Here is an 18,861-nt window from a genome sequence, read left to right on the forward strand (position 1 = left end):
TGCCGCAAGCTCCAGGCTTATCGCACACAGGCAGAGATACGAGACACACAGCTCTCACGCACTGTTCAGACATGTACGCACGCACACACACACACACACACACACACACACACACACACACACACACACACACACACACACACACACACTATGACCCAGTAAGCGCACATGAACATCCTCATGCCCGCTTCACGACAGAAATCTTTCTATTTCTCTGTCTCACACTCTGTCTCTCTGTCTCTCTGTCTCTCTGTCTGTCTGTCTGTCTGTCTGTCTGTCCGTCTCTCTCTTTTTCTCTCTCTCTCTCTCTCTCTCTCTCTCTCTCTCTCTCTCTCTCTCACTCTCTCTATCATGGGTACACACACACATACACACTTTCAGTCAACACACGCGCTCCCAGAGTGATTGCGTGCCGTAACCACCGCCCGACGCTCTGCATATTTCATGTTCGTTTAGTTTTGTGATCCGTGCCTCGGCACATGAAAGCGCACTCTCCCCTCCCTCCCTCCCTCCCTTCCTTCCTTCCTCCATCTCTCTTTTTATTCCCTCTCTCCCTTCCTCTGTCTGCATGGCTCTCCTAGCGTTTTACATGCTAATGAGACGATGTTCTGTAGATGTCTTCATCTCTCCCTCCCTCTCTCTCTCTCTCTCTCTCTCTCTCTCTCTCTCTCTCTCTCTCTCCGTCATGGTTTCTCATCAGCATGCTAGCAGATACTTCCGTGTTATAAAGCTACATATGGTGATATTTATCTGATATAACTACTCACACTCTGGAATCCGACGAACGGGACGCAAGAATGATTTTCAGTTGAGGCGCTTCGTCGGTTGGTTAAAATTAGAGGTGTGTGTGTGCGTGTGTGTATATGTGTGTGGTCTTGACAGTTATACACGACTTCACTTTTTTGTCTGTGATTATCAGTGTGCTTAGGTTCATCTGCCTCCAGTGTCGCCTCGCCAAGCTTGGCAGACGATCACACTCTGGGCTTGGCACACCACACACACACACACACACACACACACACACACACACACACACACACACACAGCCTCGCTTGTCTAGGCCTGCACCACCTTTGCTGTTTTGCGTAGCTGCGCTCAGTCAGTGCCCGTACATGAACTCGTATTTGCACATATGCGACACACACACACACACATGCGCGCACACGGAGGTCTGTGCGTCCTGGTGATTGCAGCGCTGCAGGGGTTAAATGCCTGAGTGATGCATTGATTGCAGCCCAGCGTAGGGAACGTTCTAGAGAGGGGGATTAGAGGAGGGGGGGAGGGCGGAGCGTCTCGTTTTACTGCGGAGGAGTGTGTGTGTGTGTGTGTGTGCGCGCGCGCGTGTGCGTGAGTGTGTGCGCGCGCGTGTGTGTGTGTCTGGCTGGAAGCCGGGCTCTCGTGCTAAGCTCCTCGCTCTCTCCCAGCGATATTAAACACGGCTCCAGAGGTTTAGCACTACGCCTCCTCTGGCCTCACGCACACACACGCACGCACGCACACACACACGCGCACACACGCACGCACGCGCACACACACACGCGAACACACACGCAGACACACACACGCAGACACACACACACACACACCCAATCTCTCTTTCTCTCTCTCACACAAACACGCACGCGCACACACGCACGCGCACACATACACACACACGCGCGCACACACGCAGACACACACACGCACACACACACCCAATCTCTCTTTCTCTTCTCTCTCACACAAACGCGCACACATACACACACACGCGCGCAGACACACACGCACGCACACACACACACCCAATCTCTCTTTCTCTCTCTCACACAAACGCGCGCACGCGCACACATACACACACACGCACGCAGACACACACGCACGCACACACACACCCAATCTCTCTTTCTCTCTCACACACACGTGCACTCACACACACAAACACAGGCAAACAAACACACAACGGACACACACACAGGCTCACTAGCAGACACACAGACACACACCCCAAAACCCCCAATCTCTCTTCTCTCTCTCTCTCTCTCTCTCTCTCTCTCTCTCTCTCTCTCTCTCTTACACACACACACACACACACTGCGAGGAGTCCCTGAGGGGGGGCCTTTGAATGCTTCTCCAGCAGGCAGGCAGAGCGCTGGCAGAGAGACCAGACCAGTTAGCTCTCCTCTCACTCCTCTCTCCTCCTGCCTCTCCTACTCCTCGTCCTCCATCCTCTCTTCCTCCTCTCCTCCCCATCCTCCCTCCCCATCTCTGCGTTCCTCTGCTCCTCCACTCTGGCCGTGGCTCTAACTCATGTTCATGAGAATCAGAGAAGAGCATGGGTTTAACTGAGGTGAAACCTGCTCAAAGATAGAAGTACTTTCACTTTTAAAGCCCAGGACACCCCGACATATTAGATCTTCCATAGACGCTCCTTTGCGGTTTGGGAAACGTTGATTCTGAGCCAATAACAATTGCTTCCAGCTTAGTTTAACTTGGGTTAAATTAAGAGTTTTCACAAAGTTAACAAAAGCTAAAACCGCAATTTTTGGACACCAATTGTGTGTGGTTGGTTGTCCCCTCGTCCCTGCGAAGAATTGAGGGATGTAGATTAATCATTAGGCTACTAGAAAATAAAGATAATACCTAATCTAATGTATTAGTTTAATTACGTTAAGTAGGTTATCAGTCAATGGCTTGTAATGTAATCAACGCACTTTTCATGTTACACCCAAATTCTCTTGTCTATGTTGAAAAACAGGACTTGGTTGTTTAGTAAAGCAAGTTCATCTCAGGCTCCGTTCACCACGCAGGCTAAGAGTGAATCGCGCTGACGAGCTGACGACAGCCGCCTGTTTACGCCGTTCTGTCTGTGAGGGAAACGATCCGTTTTTGACAGCCCTAGACGTCTGAACACGTTAGCTGCGGTGTTTTCTGTGCGTCTGGGTCTTAACAGCTCCCTCCCAGACTCCTCTCTGTTCTCCCAGTCCCTTCACATCTAACATCTCTCTCTCCGCCGCTCTCTCCTCCCTTCCCTCACCTGTCCTCTTCTGTTTTCCTCACTTCTCTCTCTCCCTTCACTCCCTTCTCTTCCTTTTTTCACCCCCCCCCTCCCCCCCTCTCCTCTCCTCTCCTCTACTCCCCTCCCCTCCTCTCCTCTCCTCTCCTCTCCTCTCCTCTCCTCTCCTCTCCTCTCCTCTCCTCTCCTCTCCTCTCCTCTCCTCTCCTCTCCTCTCCTCTCCTCTCCTCTCCTCTCCTCTCCTCTCCTCTCCTCTCCTCTCCTCTCCTCTCCTCCTCTCCTCTCCTCTCCTCTCCTCTCCCACCCCTCCTCTCCTCCCCCACCCCTCCTCTCCTCCCCCCCCTCCTGTCCTCCTCCATCTCCTTTCTCCCCCCCTCCTCTCCTCTCTTCCCCTTCTCCCCCCCTCTCCTCTCCCGCCCCCCCCCCTCCTCTCCTCTCCTCTCATGCATGATAAACACTAGGAGTCGACTGCGGTGCTGCATTAGCATAGAGATGGAAGTTTGGAGCCATTCCCCTGGTGTGTGTGCGCGTGTGCGCGCGTGTGTGTGCGCGCGTGTGGAGACATTCCCCTCGTTCAGAGCGGTGTGTGTGTGTCTGACAAACTAAACGGCACAATCGCACACTCACACACACACACTCACACACACACTCACACACACCTTCTCATGAGTAAACTTCAGCATCTCCAGCCTTCAGCCTCCTTTCTCTCATTCATTCTCCCCTCCCGTCCTCTGAGTTGAACAGTCCTCTCTCTCTCTCTCCCCCTCTCTCTAACTCTGTCACTCTCTCTCTAACTCTGTCACTCTCTTTCTCTTTCTCTCTCACCCTCTCTCTCTCTCTCCCCCTCTCTCTCTCATTCTCTCTCTCTCTCTCACCCTCTCTCTCTCTCTCTCTCTCTCTCATGCTCTCTCTCTCTCTCACCCTCTCTCTCTCCCTCTCTCTCTCTCTCTCTCACCCTCTCTCTCTCCCTCTCTCTCTCTCTCTCTCTCTCACCCTCTCTCTCTCTCTCTCTCTCTCTCTCTCTCTAACTCTGTCACACTCTCTCTCTATCTACTTTGTTCCAATTCCAAATGTTGTAACCGTAGGAATTGTTCCAGCTCTGTAGCGGTTCTGACAGTTCTTTGTCCAGGTTCCATCCTACTGTGTTCTGGTTCCATCATACTGTGTTCTGGTTCCATCCTACTGTGTTCTGGTTCCAACCTACTGTGTTCTGGTTCCATCCACAGTCAGTTCGTTAATCATTCAGTTACTGGCCAGCCAATCAGTGAGTGATCCAGCCAGTCAGTCAGTCAGTCGGTCAGTTAAACAGTCAGTCAGTTGTTCAGTTAAAGTCAGTCAGTCAGTCGGTCAGTTAAACAGCCAGTCAGTCAGTCTGTCAGTTAAACAGTCAGTCAGTCAGTCGGTCAGTTAAACAGTCTGTCAGTCCCCTCATAATGCTGGCTTTGCACTGAACCAAACAAAGCCAGTATACTGTATACTTGTGAATATACACACACCCATACTTCCTTCCTCCCTTCAAGATACATCTCTTCATACTTTTATATATATTTTTTAACCTCTATATTGCTTAGCGTGTGCTCAATCTAGGAGCTAACGGAAGAACGTTTCCCTACTCGTTGTACCTGTGTGACGTAGTATGTGACAAATAAAACTGACTTCGACTTTGAGGCGGAATAAAAATGCAACATTTGCGCTTTGAACCGGCTGTGTAAAAGGCGCCGGTGACTCAGCCAGCCAGCCAGCCAGCCGCCCTGGGGTCCAAATCCAGCCAACCCAGTCTTTGGCAGCGCATCTGTGTGTGTGTGTGTGTCCTCCCCCTTTCTTTAGTCTTTATGGGGGGGATTCGGTGTTGTACCGAAAGGGCCCAGATTGTGTGTGTGTGTGTGTGTGTGTGTGGTGTGTGTGTGTGTGTGTGTGTGTGTGTATCTACACACCCCCTCGCCTCCCTCCCTCTTCCTTCTCCACAGGAGGTGGTGTACACAATTCTGGGGAGGTGTGTGTGTGTGTGTGTGTGTGCGTGCGTTTGTCTAGCCTTTGTACTCAACATTACCCCCCCCCACCCCCTCTCTCTCTCTCTCTGTTCAGGAGGTGGTGTTGTACTGCCTGGAGAACCGTGTGTGTGAGGTGAACCACAGGGACTACGCTGGCTACTGCGCCCTCCACGAAGCATGCGCCCGGGGCTGGCTCAACATCGTCACACACCTGCTGGAGCACGGGGCCGACATCAACTGCAGCGCACAGGACGGCACCAGGTACACACACACACACACACAAACACACGTACAAGCACCCACAAATACATTTTCTCTCTCTCACACTCATACACACACACACACACACACACAAACACAGACACACACATACACACACAAACACACTTAACGCCCACTTCTCTCGTGTGTGTTCCCCAGACCCCTGCACGACGCGGTGGAGAACGACCACCTGGATGTGGTGCGCGTGCTTCTCTCCTACGGAGCGGACCCCACGCTGGCCACCTACTCTGGGAGGGGCCTCCTCAAGATGACCCACAGCCACAACATGGAACGCTTCCTAACAGGTCAGGAGGCAGCGCTTGAATACACCCTAATACTCCCGAATGTACCCTAATATACCCCGGTCTACCCAGGCATAGCTCCATACCCTGTCAACCCCTCCCTGGCTAGTCTATATGGAGCTGCCAATCAGTACGCACGCACACACACACACACTTCCACCTGTGTGAGGAGGAGGGATTCAGGCCGCCTTGTTGCGTGCTGCGCTGCTCTATCTGGTTGCCTAGCAACGGCAACAGTGTTTGCTTAGTGTTCATGCGGAACCGGCTCCTCACGGAGACTGCTTCGGCGGCGCGTGTACGTGCGTTCGCGTGTGCGTGCGCGCGTGTGTGTGTGTGGGGGGGGGGGGGGGGGCGGGGGGTCTATGGGAGGTGTGCCGTTGTGCCTAGATCGGTGCTGTGCCAGCCGTTTGTCTGAATGCCTGTGTGGACCACCCAAACGGGCTGTCCTGTGTGGATGACACACACACGCACACACACACACAGACATGCACACATACTGTTGTAGCCAGTGGCATCTATTCTGGCCTGAGAAGTAAAACTCAATTATGTCCGAGACAGACTGCATAGCAGGCCCCCGAGGCAGAGAGGATGAGACGGAGGGTCAGGATGTGAAGAACAAGAAATAGACAAATAATTAGGTGGACAGAGACTCTGGAACGGGTGGGGGGGGCGGTGGAAGGATAGAGCGAGTTTGCGTGCCTGCTAGACGGCTGGATAGACGGATGGACGTGGAGGGAGAGTTGAGTTTCGGAAAGGGAGGATGGACAGATCAATGGGTCGATAGACGGTGATAAACCGAGCCCTGAACCCGATGCTCAGGGCTCGAGAGAAATGGAGAGAGAACAAGCCAGAACAAGACAGAGGGGCGAGAAAGTGACGTGTGTGTGTGCGCGCGCGCGTGTGTGTGTGTGTGCGGTGGAGGAGGCGGAGAGAGAGAGAGGGAGTGAAAGAGAGTTTAGACTCCTCCCTCCACCTGGTCCCACTCATCTGGAGGTCGTTAATCCCTCCAAACACACGCCAGACGCCCCACGCCTCCGCCCTGGCACCCTGCCCAGCCCTCAGTCTGCCCGGCGCAAACACGCTCTAAGCTCACACTCTGTGAGCCTAAGCAGCTTCCAGTGTGTGTTTGTCCAGCTCTGTGTGTGTGTGTGTGTGTGTGTGTGTGTGTGTGTGTGTGTGTGTGTGTGTGTGTGTGTGTGTGTGTGTGTGTGTGTGTGTGTGTGGTTCCTATCTTGATTCTAGTAGATTCCTGTATCCAGCTATATAACCGTGGAGGCCGTGTGCCCTGTCTTCTTCTCTTCCGTCAGTCCGAGGCCGTCTACTCTCCCGTGTCCTAACGTCCTTTTTGTCCCTCTGTTCTCTCCATAGAGTATTTCGCTGACTTGCAGGGACGCTCGGATGACGACTCAGAGTGCTACTGGGAGTTCTACGGCAGCGCTGTGTGTGGTGAGTTCAGCTTGGTGTGTGTGTGTGTGTTTAGGCTTGCGTGTGTTTTTTAATTACAATGTGTGAGTGTGTCCGAGGCCGGGGTACAGTATGTCATCCAACACTGCATGCGTGCGTCTTACCTTGTATGTGTATGTCTTGTCATCTAACTGTTAGTATGTTTGTGTGTCTGTGTGTGTGTTACCTTGTATGTGTGTGTCTCTTGTGTCCTCTAACCATTTGTCCATTTGTGTGTCTCAGAGTCTGCCGAGGAGGGGTGTGTGTTTGACATCCTAGCAGACGCTCCTGGACCGGAGGAGGAGGAGGACAGGAGGGAGGTGTTTGAGTTTGAGTTCTCCGACCGGCCGCTCCTTCCCTGCTACAACATCCAGGTGTCACTCTCCCAGGGGTGAGTGCAGACCCCTCGAACACACACACACACACACACACACACACACACACACACACACACACACACACACACACAAACACACACACATTACATACAATATAGTACCTAACCCTGCTATCTCCCCCTCCCTCAGACCTAGGAACTGGCTGCTTCTCTCCGATGTGCTTCGGAGGCTGAGGATGTCGGCCCGCTCCTTCCGCTCCACCTTCCCCCACCTAGAGGTGGTGACGGTGGCCGAGGCCGAGTTCTACCGGCAGGCCTCCCTGTCGCAGCTCTTCTCCTGCCCGGACGAGCTGGATGCCTTCCAGCCAGACAGCAAGGAGCTGCTGGATCTGGTGGAGGGGAGCTCAGAGCTGGCTGCCATGCTGGGCTCCAGCCTGGAGTGTCTGGATGACCGATGGGATGAGCCTGGGGACGCTAATGAAAAGGCTATGGCTAATGCTAAGGCTATGGCTAATGCTATAGCAATGACTAATGCTAAAGTTATGGCTAATGCTAAGGCTATGGCTAATGCTAAGGCTATGGCTAACGCTAAAGCGATGGCTATGGCTACCGCTGATGCTAAGGCCAATGCTAAGGCTATGAATAACGCAATGGCTAAAGCTGACGCCAAGGCTAACGCAAAGGCGATGGCTAAGGCTATGGCTAATGCTGATGCTAAGGCTAAAGCTAAGGCTTTGGCTAACGCAATGGCCAAGGCTGACGCTAAGGTAAACGCTAAGGCAAACACTAAGCAGGGGTCGTGACCCTTGACCCCTTGACCTTGAACTCTGACCTTAACAGGGTTAGAGCCACAGGTTAGGTTGATAACTGACCAGGAGCTATGACACAACACCCTGCTGACCCCCTATGAACCTGACACAGAACAGTGGTTGACTGTTTAGAGACCCTGCTCTGACCTGGACCGGTCACCTGTACAGACTGGCTGGCTGACTGGCCTAGCTGGCTGGCTGAGAGAATGTGTCTTTCCATCGAGAGATGTCTTGTAACTTAAAGATGGTCTTATTTTTTATAAATGTGTATTAATATATGTATAAATATATAAATATATAAAGAAATTCTCTTTTTGATGTTCTTCTGCTCACAACTCGTACATTTTTTTATTGCAATTGTGAGCGAGTGGTTGAGTTGTAGATTAGTGTGTGTGTGTGTGTGTGTGTGTGTGTGTGTGTGTGTGTGTGTGTGTGTGTACATACAGTGTGTGTACAGTGAGCACTGAGGCTGTTGCTTTTGAATGTGGCATTTGTGTTGATAGGATGCACATGATCCTGTTTTTTTTGTCTACTCAGACTTCGCGCTGGCTTGACCCTCAGGGGCTGTTTTGCACCGGTGTTCAAATTCTGCTTTCAATTTAGTCTCTAATTTAACATGCAAAACTACAAAGATGTTTCTTTGGTATTATATAAAAGTTTTAAGGCAACAGGATGAATATTCACCCTTCTGCATAGTGCTTGTACATAACAGGGTGTTTATTGCAGTGAAGTACATTTTGGGGTGTGTCTGTTTTTTTTGTTTTAACTTTGTAATTAAAATATCGATTAATTTGTATTTATATTTTACAAAAAGTTGCTTTGAAATAAATCTAAAAACGGCAAGATGAAGTCAGTGGTCTGGCTCTTTGATCTGGCGTTTTGCTGAGTTGGTCTTTAGATAGAATCATTGACATGTTTACATTTCAGTTATTTAGTAGATTCAAAGGGGTCTAAACTCTTTACAACTTGAGAATGACTGACTGATCGTGTTAGTGACCTTGGTCCACTTCATGGAATCGAAACAGATGAGGGCAATGCGAAAGAGCTTTTCCCTAGAATTCTCACCGAGCTCATAAATCAAGGTTCAAACATTCTAGAACAGGACTGAAAAGCCCTTGGCTCATCACATGATCGTGCACTGTAGATTTTATAGCCTGATTAACCCCAGGAAAACCCCGAATGAGCCAGTATCCTCCTACATGTGTTTTTGTCACGACGAAGCTCTCCCGGTCGTCTCCTTTCGCAGTACTTTCATACTTCTTTCATGGTCACATACCGCCACCCAGTGGACATGTATAATATTATAGGTAAACGTATAATTGAGCCTTTTTTACAACAGCGTGATCCTAATGCCCCTGTTTATTAACATTATTCAGTGTAATCATGACTTTTGTCACTGGTACAAAATCTATCTTGGTCTGATCGTTTTGGTTTTAACACCTCTATGGAAATATAGTTGGTCCCATAATGCATTGCAGTGATCCAGTCATGATCGCAGGTCAGCTGATCTCTATACGCAAGGAGAAAGATGTCGCTGGAAAATCGCAGAAGGATGGAGGCTCTCTTCGTCGCAGCGTTTGTGTTCTTGGCCATAACGACAGGTGAGGCCTTTTTAGATACTCGTGTATAGAATTGTTTATTTCTATCGTAGCAGCACCTAAGCTGATATGTGTGGAGGAGAATCTCGTTTTGGAGTCATCCTCCCACTGCATCGGCGTTACGTTACCTAGTCCATCTAGGACCTGGCGCTAGCTTGCGGTGTCCGTGTAGCTAGCCTTTAGCTAACTAGAGAGCTATTAAACAATCATGCGACTTCAATGAGAACGTATCCGGTGCCGTTGTTGAAAGGTTACATGCCGTTTAAGTCAGCCATTTGTTGCTATCGTGAATTAAAAGCTATATTGTCGCTAGTGATGGCTAGCTATCTAGCTTAATTCGCCAGTTCAGCACTATAAGTTACAAACGTTCGCCTGCTGGCTGAAGTCATGGGCTTCGGTTCTAACGTTATCTTACATTCTGGACGGAGTAGGCATGTCAATATTCAGAGAGACATCAAGTAGACTATTACTGATGCGAACACGATAGCTAGCCAGCTTGGTGTAGCTAGCTAACGTTAGTCTACAGACTCATAGGAGGGTGGCATTATCATGTGACGAACCTAGCAGTCATCTCCTTACTTCCTCAGCCTCGAATCTGGTTCTGCTTTCAAAGACACGGGATGCTGTCTTTAGCCCAGGGTCACTAACTTGCTCTTCAATCTTGGCATGGCGCTATCTGCTAGTTCCAGCTATCCCAAATTAACAAGCTGGTGAGAAAATACTGACACCATAGTGTTAGAATATGCCTTCTGCTCTGGCGCCATGGTCAGCTCTTTCTTCCCAAACCAAACTATATGTTACAGTAACTATGCACTACTGAAGGTTAAGTATATTTTTAACTGGTCAGAGATGTGATGTTAATGACACTGCTCAAGCGTCAGCCTTCTTGGACCATGGATAATGATTCTGTTCATGGTGGTAGTTCTTTCTTGTATTTCACTTAGCCAATAATAGCCAATCCATGGTGTGCCAATGTTGTTTTTTTCCTCAGGCGTCCGTGGGGACAGCCTGACTGTGCTCCAGGCGCCGGAATACGTGTCCTTTCAGGAGGGAGAGTGGCCCATCTCTGGAGAGAAGATCCCAGACCTGGTGGCACTCACCATGGGCTTCTCTGTTCAGGAGGTATGGAGGACAGGTTCATATTACATACTTGGACATTGTTCCATAGACATATTTGTTTGGTCTACGTCAGTTCAGTGCACACAGACTGTCCCTCAAAGGCACCATCTTGCAGTCATTTATGTTGTAGTACATGTGATCTTGCAGACGATTTGAAATACTGCAATTTGTGTGTTTGTGTTTGTTTGTGTGTGTGTGTGTGTAGGATCTCTCCTGGCCCGGCCTGCGTGCTGGTTCCTTGTTCCAGCGTCCCAGGGCGAATGTGTTGGTGGTAGTGAGGGGGGTGGACAGCCTGAACCTGCCCCAGGCTGTGGCCTCCTACCCCATGGAGAATGTAAGTCTGGACACTGGTCTCCTACAGCAGTGTGACAGTAAAGACTGAACAGTAAAGAGTCTGAACAGTAAAGACTCTGAACAAAGAAATGGAAAAAGCATTGCTGGAAATGCATAACCTAAATGGGGGAAAATGGGAACTAACCCATTTTAGTCCACAACACATAGCTAATGTTCGCCTACAATGTATGCCTTACATAGTTACTAACATCAGAAGGGAGACTAAACTGTGGTTACATTAGCTAACTACAGCAACAGAAAATATTTTCATGTCATCTCTCACTCCCAGTCAGAACATTAGCTATGCTAATTTTTGCTATGTTAAACTCCATTGACGTATGCTAAACATCTTGGTGATCTAAAAGGCTATTTTTGGGGGGCTTTTTGGGTCTTTCAGGAGGGCTTTTTGGGTCTTTCAGGAGGGCGGGGGGTTCCGTTGGGGGGGGGCAATGGTCGGGGAAACACAGAGTAAAGACTTTGAACAGTAAAGACTCTCACCAGTAAAGACTAGAATGAAAAGACTCTGGCCAGTAAAGACTCTCAACAGTAAAGACTAGATGGAAAAGACTTGGAACAGTAAAAGTTCATAACTTCCATCCTTCCATCAGTTTATAACGCCCTCCCCTCTCCCCCCCCAGCCTGTGCTCTTCACCCTGGACAGTGTTGCTGAGACTGTCCACTCCCTCTTCGCTGAGGACACTCCAGTGGTGCTGCAGCTGGCCCCCGGTGACGAGGTACAGTAGCACCAGCCCATACTCACACTGGACACGGTGGGGATAGACCAGGTACAGTAGCACCAGCCCATACTCACACTAGACACAGTGGGGATAGACCAGGTACAGTAGCACCAGCCCATACTCACACTGGACACGGTGGGGAGGATAGACCAGGTACAGTAGCACCATCCCATACTCAGGCTGGACACGGTGGATATAGACCAGGTACAGTAGCACCAGCCCATACTCAGGCTGGACACGGTGGAGATAGACCAGGTACAGTAGCACCAGCCCATACTCAGGCTATACACGGTGGGGATAGACGAGGTACAGTATTCATTGTTGGGGTTCTACATGGTGGGTCTCGTGTGTCGCATGACTATGCATTAATGCTGCTTTTGTTATAATGTGTGTGTGTGTGTGTGTGTGTCTGCAGAGGCTGTACATGCTGGGCAAGGCCAACGCTGTGTTTGAGGACCTACCGGTCACCCTGCAGCAGATCCGCGCGCGCCTCGGCCAGGAGGGCTCCGTCCTCACCTCCCTGCCCCTCAGCTCCCTCAGCCGCAACGCCGAGGTCAGAACCCACGCACTCACAACCCACGCACTACTGTCAGCTGTAGGGATGATAAATGGTCTGCATGGCAGCTGCCATGCAAGGCGCTCATTGGGAGCAATTTGGGGTTCAGTGTCTTGCCCAAGGACACTTCGACATGTGGACAGGAGGAGGAGGGATTTGAACCGCCGACCCTACGATCATTGGACGACCCGCTCTACCACTGAGCCGCAGCCGCCTCATATGAATACATTCACCAGGCTTGTGTCTACCAAGCTTTCCGACACTCTTAGTGAGAAACAAAGAAACGTGGTCGGTAGTTATTTTTGATTTTCTGGTCTTGTGTTTATCATTGGTGGTTGAACTCTGACCTTTTGGCCCCCCCTCTCCTATAGGCTGATCTTCTGTTCCTGTCAGAGGTGCAGGTGCTGCATGACATCACAGCTCTGGTAAGAGACTGCCCCCCCCACACACACACATACAGCTCCAGAATAAGATCTTATCAATAGATTACCTACACAGAACTGTGTATAGAAGGCCGCTGCGTCATTATATATCTCTCTGTAGAATAGACTGCATGTTTGCAGTCTGCAGAGGGGGTATTAGGGGTGTGGATATGACATTTCAATAGCTGAATGCTGTTATAAGTTATGTCAGTACTTTTGTCAGACAGGGAAGAGTGAAATTATATATACTCATCATGGGTCAGCAGTTTTTCTCATCATGGAGGGTTTGCTTGCAGGGTTCGGTGTTAATGAATGCATCAATGCCTTGATTGATCCACCAGCAGCATGTTTTAAGCACGAACCCCTCCTCCCTGGTCAGACAATGACACAAAACTTAGATCCTCCACAAAGCCTCCATGAATGTTTCGGTTGTTACCCCATGCTCCTCTGCTCTTCTCCCCAGCTGCAGAGACACCGCCACCTGGCCAAGGACCACTCCCCTGACCTCTACTCTCTGGAGCTGTCCGGCCTGGAGGAGCTGGGGCGTCGCTATGGACAGGACTCCGCCCAGTACCGCGACGCCACCGCCATCCTCGCCGCCGTCCTGCAGAAGGTAGGCTCACGAGGGCCTGTTTCACTTCCTGTAAAACGCATCCCTCCTCAATCTGAAAAGACTTGATTTTCATTTAATATATTAGTCGTCCCTGACATCTCTCTCACTCTTAACTCTCTTTCTCTCTCAATCTCTCACTCTTTTGCGATAGTTTGGTGAGGACCTGTATGGTCTCTATGGCAACAGTGCGGTTGTGGAGGTCGTCACGGTGAAGAACTTTGAGACACCTTTGACCAGGAAGTCCCGTTCTATCCTGCAGTCTAAACAGATTGTGAGTCACAGCTTCTCTACAGGAACATCAAGCCTGCTCTTATTATTGCGTTTACATACTTATTATACTTACAGAACATACTGCGAACATTTGTGCTTGACAGAGAACTTCTGACTAAATAAATGTATTTTTCATGAATTCATTGTTTGTTTGTTTGTTTGTTCTCTCCTCCCTGCAGAGCAATCCAGGGAGCCCTTACAACCTGGCCTATAAGTACAACTTTGAGTATGCGGTCATCTTCAACATCATACTCTGGCTCATGATCATCCTGGCGCTCGCTGTCATCGCCATCTCCTACAACCTGTGGAACATGGACCCCGGCTACGACAGCATCATCTACAGGATGACCAATCAGAAGATCCGGATGGACTGAGCCCCGCCCATCCGTCAACACTCCAAATGCTGTGTTGGCGTCCCCGTAGTGGACATCTTGAGTCTAGTAGTCTGTGTTTTTGTTTTGTGTGAACATTTAAGGTGTGGGGGTTGAAGGTGTGAAATGTAGCTCAACCAAACCAATCTCTGGTTTCTACTCCCTATAGGCACTTGTCATAAGATATAATTGGATGACTTGATGATTCATTGGATAATGGAACCAGACTCATTTCACAAACTCATTCATGATGTGGCTCGAAGTTCAAGGTTCGCGGTTCACAAATCAAGTGAAATAAAGTGACCACAGAGGTCATCACCAACAAGGATCTGGCACCATACAGCTTATACCGATCCATGTCCTTTCAGATCTTTATTAGGAGCGGGGGTTGAATTGTTTTTGGGGGTGGTGTATCAGGGTAGCAGGTGTGCTATGTGAATGTCTTTGTGTTTGGGCTTCGCAGACCTTGACCAATGTAATTATCCTTGTGAGCCCTGCAGTTTACCAGCTATTAGAGGTAGCTTGTATGCTCCCCTCTAGCTACTGTAACTCTGTCCTTAGTTTGCTCTACTAACTACAACAGCGTGTGAAAATACCGCTGTCTCAAGTTATGAAGTGCAATACCGTAAAGCGTTCTTTGATGCAATGCTTTACATCTTCAACTCCACCCTTCACATCATTCCTTTTGACGTGTCCTCACCCTCTAGTCCTTATTCCCTTACCCGGTGATTGCAGTTTTTATTGTAAAAAAGAAAAAAGATTATTGTGATGCTCTGAAGGACAGATGGTGTGTATGTGTGTGTGTTGATGTGTTTGTCTTACAATATGAAACCTTTAATTTAAGTGAAGAAAGTGAAACCTATGTGTATATATTGAAGATTAAAAAATATCTTGAAGGAAACTGCTGTCTGTCAGAAGGTGTAATTTCTGACGGGTTGAGTTGTAAATGTATGCTCGCCGCATGTATTTTTGAAATTGTGATAATGTAGGACTTAAACTGGAAAATATTATGTGGACGTTTTGGTTTTGAGAGTTAGGCTATAAGTCACGTGGTGAGGAAATGTCTGTAAAATGACATCTTAATGCGCAATAAATTACCACTTAAAAATGTATCTCATGTGCGTTTGTGGGTCTTAATATTTGTGTAGCCCACAGTCGCACGCTTTGAGAATCATTGGCATTGGTGCTTGTGTAACTGATGAGTCATCGGAGAAGGCCATGGGGCTGAATTAGCCAATCGTTGAGACCGCCGTACTGGATGATCTTAGCTGGACGATCTTTGCTGGATGATCCTAGCTGGATGATTCACACCCGTGGTAAGTAACAGAGAAACGCACAATCGGAGCGTCGCAGCAACGTTCATCTGCAGCTGCGGACGATTCACATCAAAGAACAGAAGAGATCTTCGCGCCATGGTCTGACTGCTGATCAAAGGTACAGTAGGCGCGTGACGAATGTATTAAAGGAGCTGTATGATACTTTTGTGTTCAAATGTCTGTGAAGTTCAATAGGGAAACAGAGGAAAGTCCTGGGAATATAGTGAGAACTGAAAATAGAGTCGTATAGGATTGGATAGTCTGTCTTTCTCTGTTCTACTAGGCTACTTTTGAGAAGTCTATACGGTTTTCTTATGGAGCTATAGCCTGTCACATGTTTGGAGTAGGCCGTAAACAATTCATGCTGACTGTCTACATGTCTCTCACTGTTGGTCTCTCTCTCGCCATCTGTCTGTAACTTACTGTATCTGTCTGACTGTCTCTCTATTTTCATGTATGTCTTTCTCTTGCGCCCTCCCTCTGTTTCAGCTAGCATATACGTGGTGCGGAAGATCCGGGCCTCCATAGCGGAGGGGGGACAGTCGGAGAAGCCCATCCTCACACCATGTAGTGCTAAAGGTGAGACGGAACCTTTATCTTTTTAAAGGAGACGTCACGTAACTGGCAGTCCATCCAGCTTTATTTTATTTATTTATTTATTTTTAATTTCAGTACAGAAATTACTTAAGACCAGGTTTCAAAATCTGGACTGTATGGGGAATGGACAGGAATGAACTGTGTTAGAGAGTTCATTGACATACAGTTTTCAAGAACCAACAGTCTTACACAGATCCCTCTTTTACTAAACATCTTACTCAACGATACAGCTAAGACCACAACTACACTTAACATGGAGTCAATGGCATCCTACAAGAGTTATACCAGATGGCCCAGAACTATTTTGCCTAAGGGCAACAGTTGGGACTGTTGCTGGACTGGCTTTGTGCAAATCCTGTCCAGAGAACACATTGCAGTGTAAGCCTGGTTTGAAAGCCCCCCCCCCTCACACACACACAGGTTAGACCAGTATGACATAACTGTTAAATAATAGGCTACCCTTTGGCTGATCCGTGTGACTTAAAGATGACCTAACAATTACATACTGTAGAAATCTATGTGCAACTTGACTTTTCTTTATCTCTGGTTATCTTCTTTGGTAACCAGTGGATGAGGTGTATGCAGGATAAAGTTGGTCCAATTCTCAATTCTGCTATTCTTGCTAAGTATTTATTACAGTTTTTCTCAATCGATTTGGCACAGAGACTATAATCTAGGCCTACCCAAATACAAATCTTAGTGTTTTCTGTCTTTCGCCAGACTGACCTACCTGGTAATGTAACAGATTCTGTTCATAACACACCCTTCCCGACAGATTCCATTGAATTATACTAGGACTTGACACAGGAAATTGGCTGTGCATATTTCCCGTAAAATCCTGTTCATACATGACCCCTAACAGGTAAATTCCCTACAATTTAACAGGGACCCTTCTATGTCTAACCCCATTCAGAACGGATAATAACTTATACAATCCTTAAAGAACCAAACAAACATGGGTTTGACCAGAACAGTTGGGCTCAGCTCGAACAGCTGTGTAGAGTGGAGTGAGTTTAGGGAGAATGGTGTAACCGAGTTGAACTGCTTAAACGTATTCCTCAGTGTAAATACCACCCACCTCCACCCTAGCATTGCTAATTTTTGGGTGGCTTAAGTGGTGTTTGTGGGAGGTGGGTGTTTTTAAGTCAGCAATACTGACGCTCTTTACTGTCACTCTTTACTTCCTGTGTGCTCAGCGGAGAAGAACAAGCGGTTTGCATCAGGTGACGACCCGCCAGCCGCCATGTTGACCCAATTGCCTGATGATGATGTCAGCGGAGCGGCGGGCGGCGCGCCGTCTTCAGAGATGGCTGTCGTACAGAAGTGTGGAGCCTGAGGTTAAAGGTCACACTGGATCACGGGGCTGGGATTCACTTGGCATTCCTCCTGACATGCGTGTGTACACACACACACACACACACAGTACTGTACTGTACAGTCAATGTGAGAGCATTTGCTTTACCAGTTATACCAAACTATGTTTAGAGTTAGAGACCAAATTTGTTGTATGATCTTACAGGTTGCATATAGTTTCATATAGTCTGTGACGGAACTTCTCAAAACTAAACGTAAACAAAGATGATTGATTGATGGAATGCATTTGTCTATTCTGCTATTGCCCTGTTCCAGCCTGGCCAGTGTGAACCATGGTCTTGCCTGCAGAATGATGGTCTTTCTCTGCAGTGTGTGATGACCTGCTCACCAACCCCTTAACCCAGGGACTGAGCAAGTCTGATGTCTGCTGCAGATAGATGTTACACCAATAAAACTCCTGTAAAACATGAACTTCCGGATCTCTCCCATGTTATTTGTGTAGGATACATGCATGAATTCTGATCACTCTGGTTCATGAAGCTCTTATGATCAACTGTGGAATTGGCATGATATGGGTGTAGAATAAACCTCCCTATTGGTATTGTATTTTGACCAGACCATGTAATGTATCAACTAAAATGCCGCTCTAGCAGGATGAAAAGCAGAGCCCACTCTAACAGTACTGTGGCCCAGGCCCACTCGGGTGAGTAACATTGGTTATTCAGTCCAACAGGGACCCGGGAAGAACTTTGGAATCAGAACGTGCTTAATGAAGCTAGCGGGCCCCACTGGACTCCCCCTCTTTGCTGGTTCTATCCACCCCTGGACAGAACCAGCATATTGCAGTTAGGAGGACGTATGGAGATGGGCCCCTGTACCTGGTGCACTTTCAATGACTCCTAGTCTCTCCCTGTCCCCGCTTTGCTTGTTTCTGTACCTCTCGTTTAGCTAAAGTACACATGTGCTCTAGTCACAGGATTAGTCATATTAACACTATGCTCTCAAAATGTAATATTTCATTGCGGCATAGAAGACAGCAAGGCTCTGGTCCTAGGCTGAAGTAGAAGGTGTGCTCCATGTTGACAGTACATGTTTTTCATAGTTTTGTTTTTTATTCTTGGATCTTGTGACCTCTTTTGTGATTTTATGTTGTCCTGTTATATCATGTCCCTATTCTGTATGTGTTTTTTAATGTAAGCAGGGCGGGATTGAAAAATAAAGCTTGCTCTCAACTGTCTTCCCTGTCGAAATAAAGGTTTAAATTCAAAAGACAAACAATCCCACAAGACAGTGTAACCGATTTGATAGTTACCTATTTCCATATTAAACCATCTCTGACAACTCCCCTCTCCTCTGGTTTCGGTGTGGCTTTCCCAGTACCTTTTGGAGCCCCTTCACTCCTCCCTCTTCTTGGACATGCAGAGCAGCTCAAGGAGGTGCAAGCCTCCCATCAGGTCAGCATCATGGTGGAGGCCACATA

The 18,861-nt window shown here is 48.4% G+C and overlaps 2 protein-coding genes and 1 long non-coding RNA gene across 4 annotated transcripts in view; all 3 read left to right on the top strand.

Moving 5' to 3' along the window:
- The window catches only part of LOC311329554 (BCL-6 corepressor-like), a 27,902-nt gene extending 19,182 nt beyond the window's left edge, over window positions 1-8,720 (top strand). Inside the window, exons 10-14 of the mRNA XM_084461429.1 lie at window positions 5,078-5,244; window positions 5,404-5,549; window positions 6,915-6,992; window positions 7,233-7,380; window positions 7,517-8,720. Of these exons, the coding sequence (XP_084317555.1) occupies window positions 5,078-5,244; window positions 5,404-5,549; window positions 6,915-6,992; window positions 7,233-7,380; window positions 7,517-8,129 (1,152 nt within the window). The 3' untranslated portion in view covers window positions 8,130-8,720. The remainder of the gene's footprint in view (window positions 1-5,077; window positions 5,245-5,403; window positions 5,550-6,914; window positions 6,993-7,232; window positions 7,381-7,516) is intronic.
- A 931-nt stretch (window positions 8,721-9,651) lies between these two features.
- On the top strand, window positions 9,652-15,243 carry atp6ap2 (ATPase H+ transporting accessory protein 2). Its single transcript, XM_084449587.1, has 9 exons — window positions 9,652-9,736; window positions 10,725-10,855; window positions 11,058-11,186; window positions 11,824-11,919; window positions 12,338-12,475; window positions 12,850-12,903; window positions 13,364-13,513; window positions 13,665-13,784; window positions 13,963-15,243. The coding sequence occupies exons 1-9, from the start codon at window positions 9,664-9,666 to the stop codon at window positions 14,155-14,157; spliced, it is 1,086 nt and encodes a 361-aa protein (XP_084305713.1). The 5' UTR covers window positions 9,652-9,663; the 3' UTR covers window positions 14,158-15,243.
- Window positions 15,244-15,378: 135 nt separating this feature from the next.
- Window positions 15,379-17,841, top strand: LOC311321110. 2 transcript variants are annotated; one of them, XR_014630865.1, is made up of 4 exons: window positions 15,379-15,588; window positions 15,960-16,049; window positions 17,264-17,462; window positions 17,697-17,841. It is a non-coding gene; the product is annotated as an uncharacterized lncRNA (long non-coding RNA). The 2 variants fall into 2 exon arrangements; XR_014630866.1 differs by having other exon boundaries at window positions 15,384-15,588; window positions 17,264-17,841.
- The last annotated feature ends 1,020 nt before the right edge of the window (window positions 17,842-18,861 follow it).

Source organism: Borostomias antarcticus, assembly GCF_949987555.1.
Source record: "Borostomias antarcticus genome assembly, chromosome: 2".
NCBI classification, from domain to species: Eukaryota; Metazoa; Chordata; class Actinopteri; order Stomiiformes; family Stomiidae; genus Borostomias; species Borostomias antarcticus.

Excerpts from the sequence above, each read along its gene's own strand:
- atp6ap2 (XM_084449587.1), top strand. The coding sequence starts at position 9,664 with ATGTCGCTGGAAAATCGCAGAAGGATGGAGGCTCTCTTCGTCGCAGCG. Across the intron at positions 10,856-11,057 it reads TGGGCTTCTCTGTTCAGGAG|GATCTCTCCTGGCCCGGCCT; the intron begins GTATGGAGGACA and ends GTGTGTGTGTAG. Across the intron at positions 12,904-13,363 it reads TGCATGACATCACAGCTCTG|CTGCAGAGACACCGCCACCT; the intron begins GTAAGAGACTGC and ends TCTTCTCCCCAG.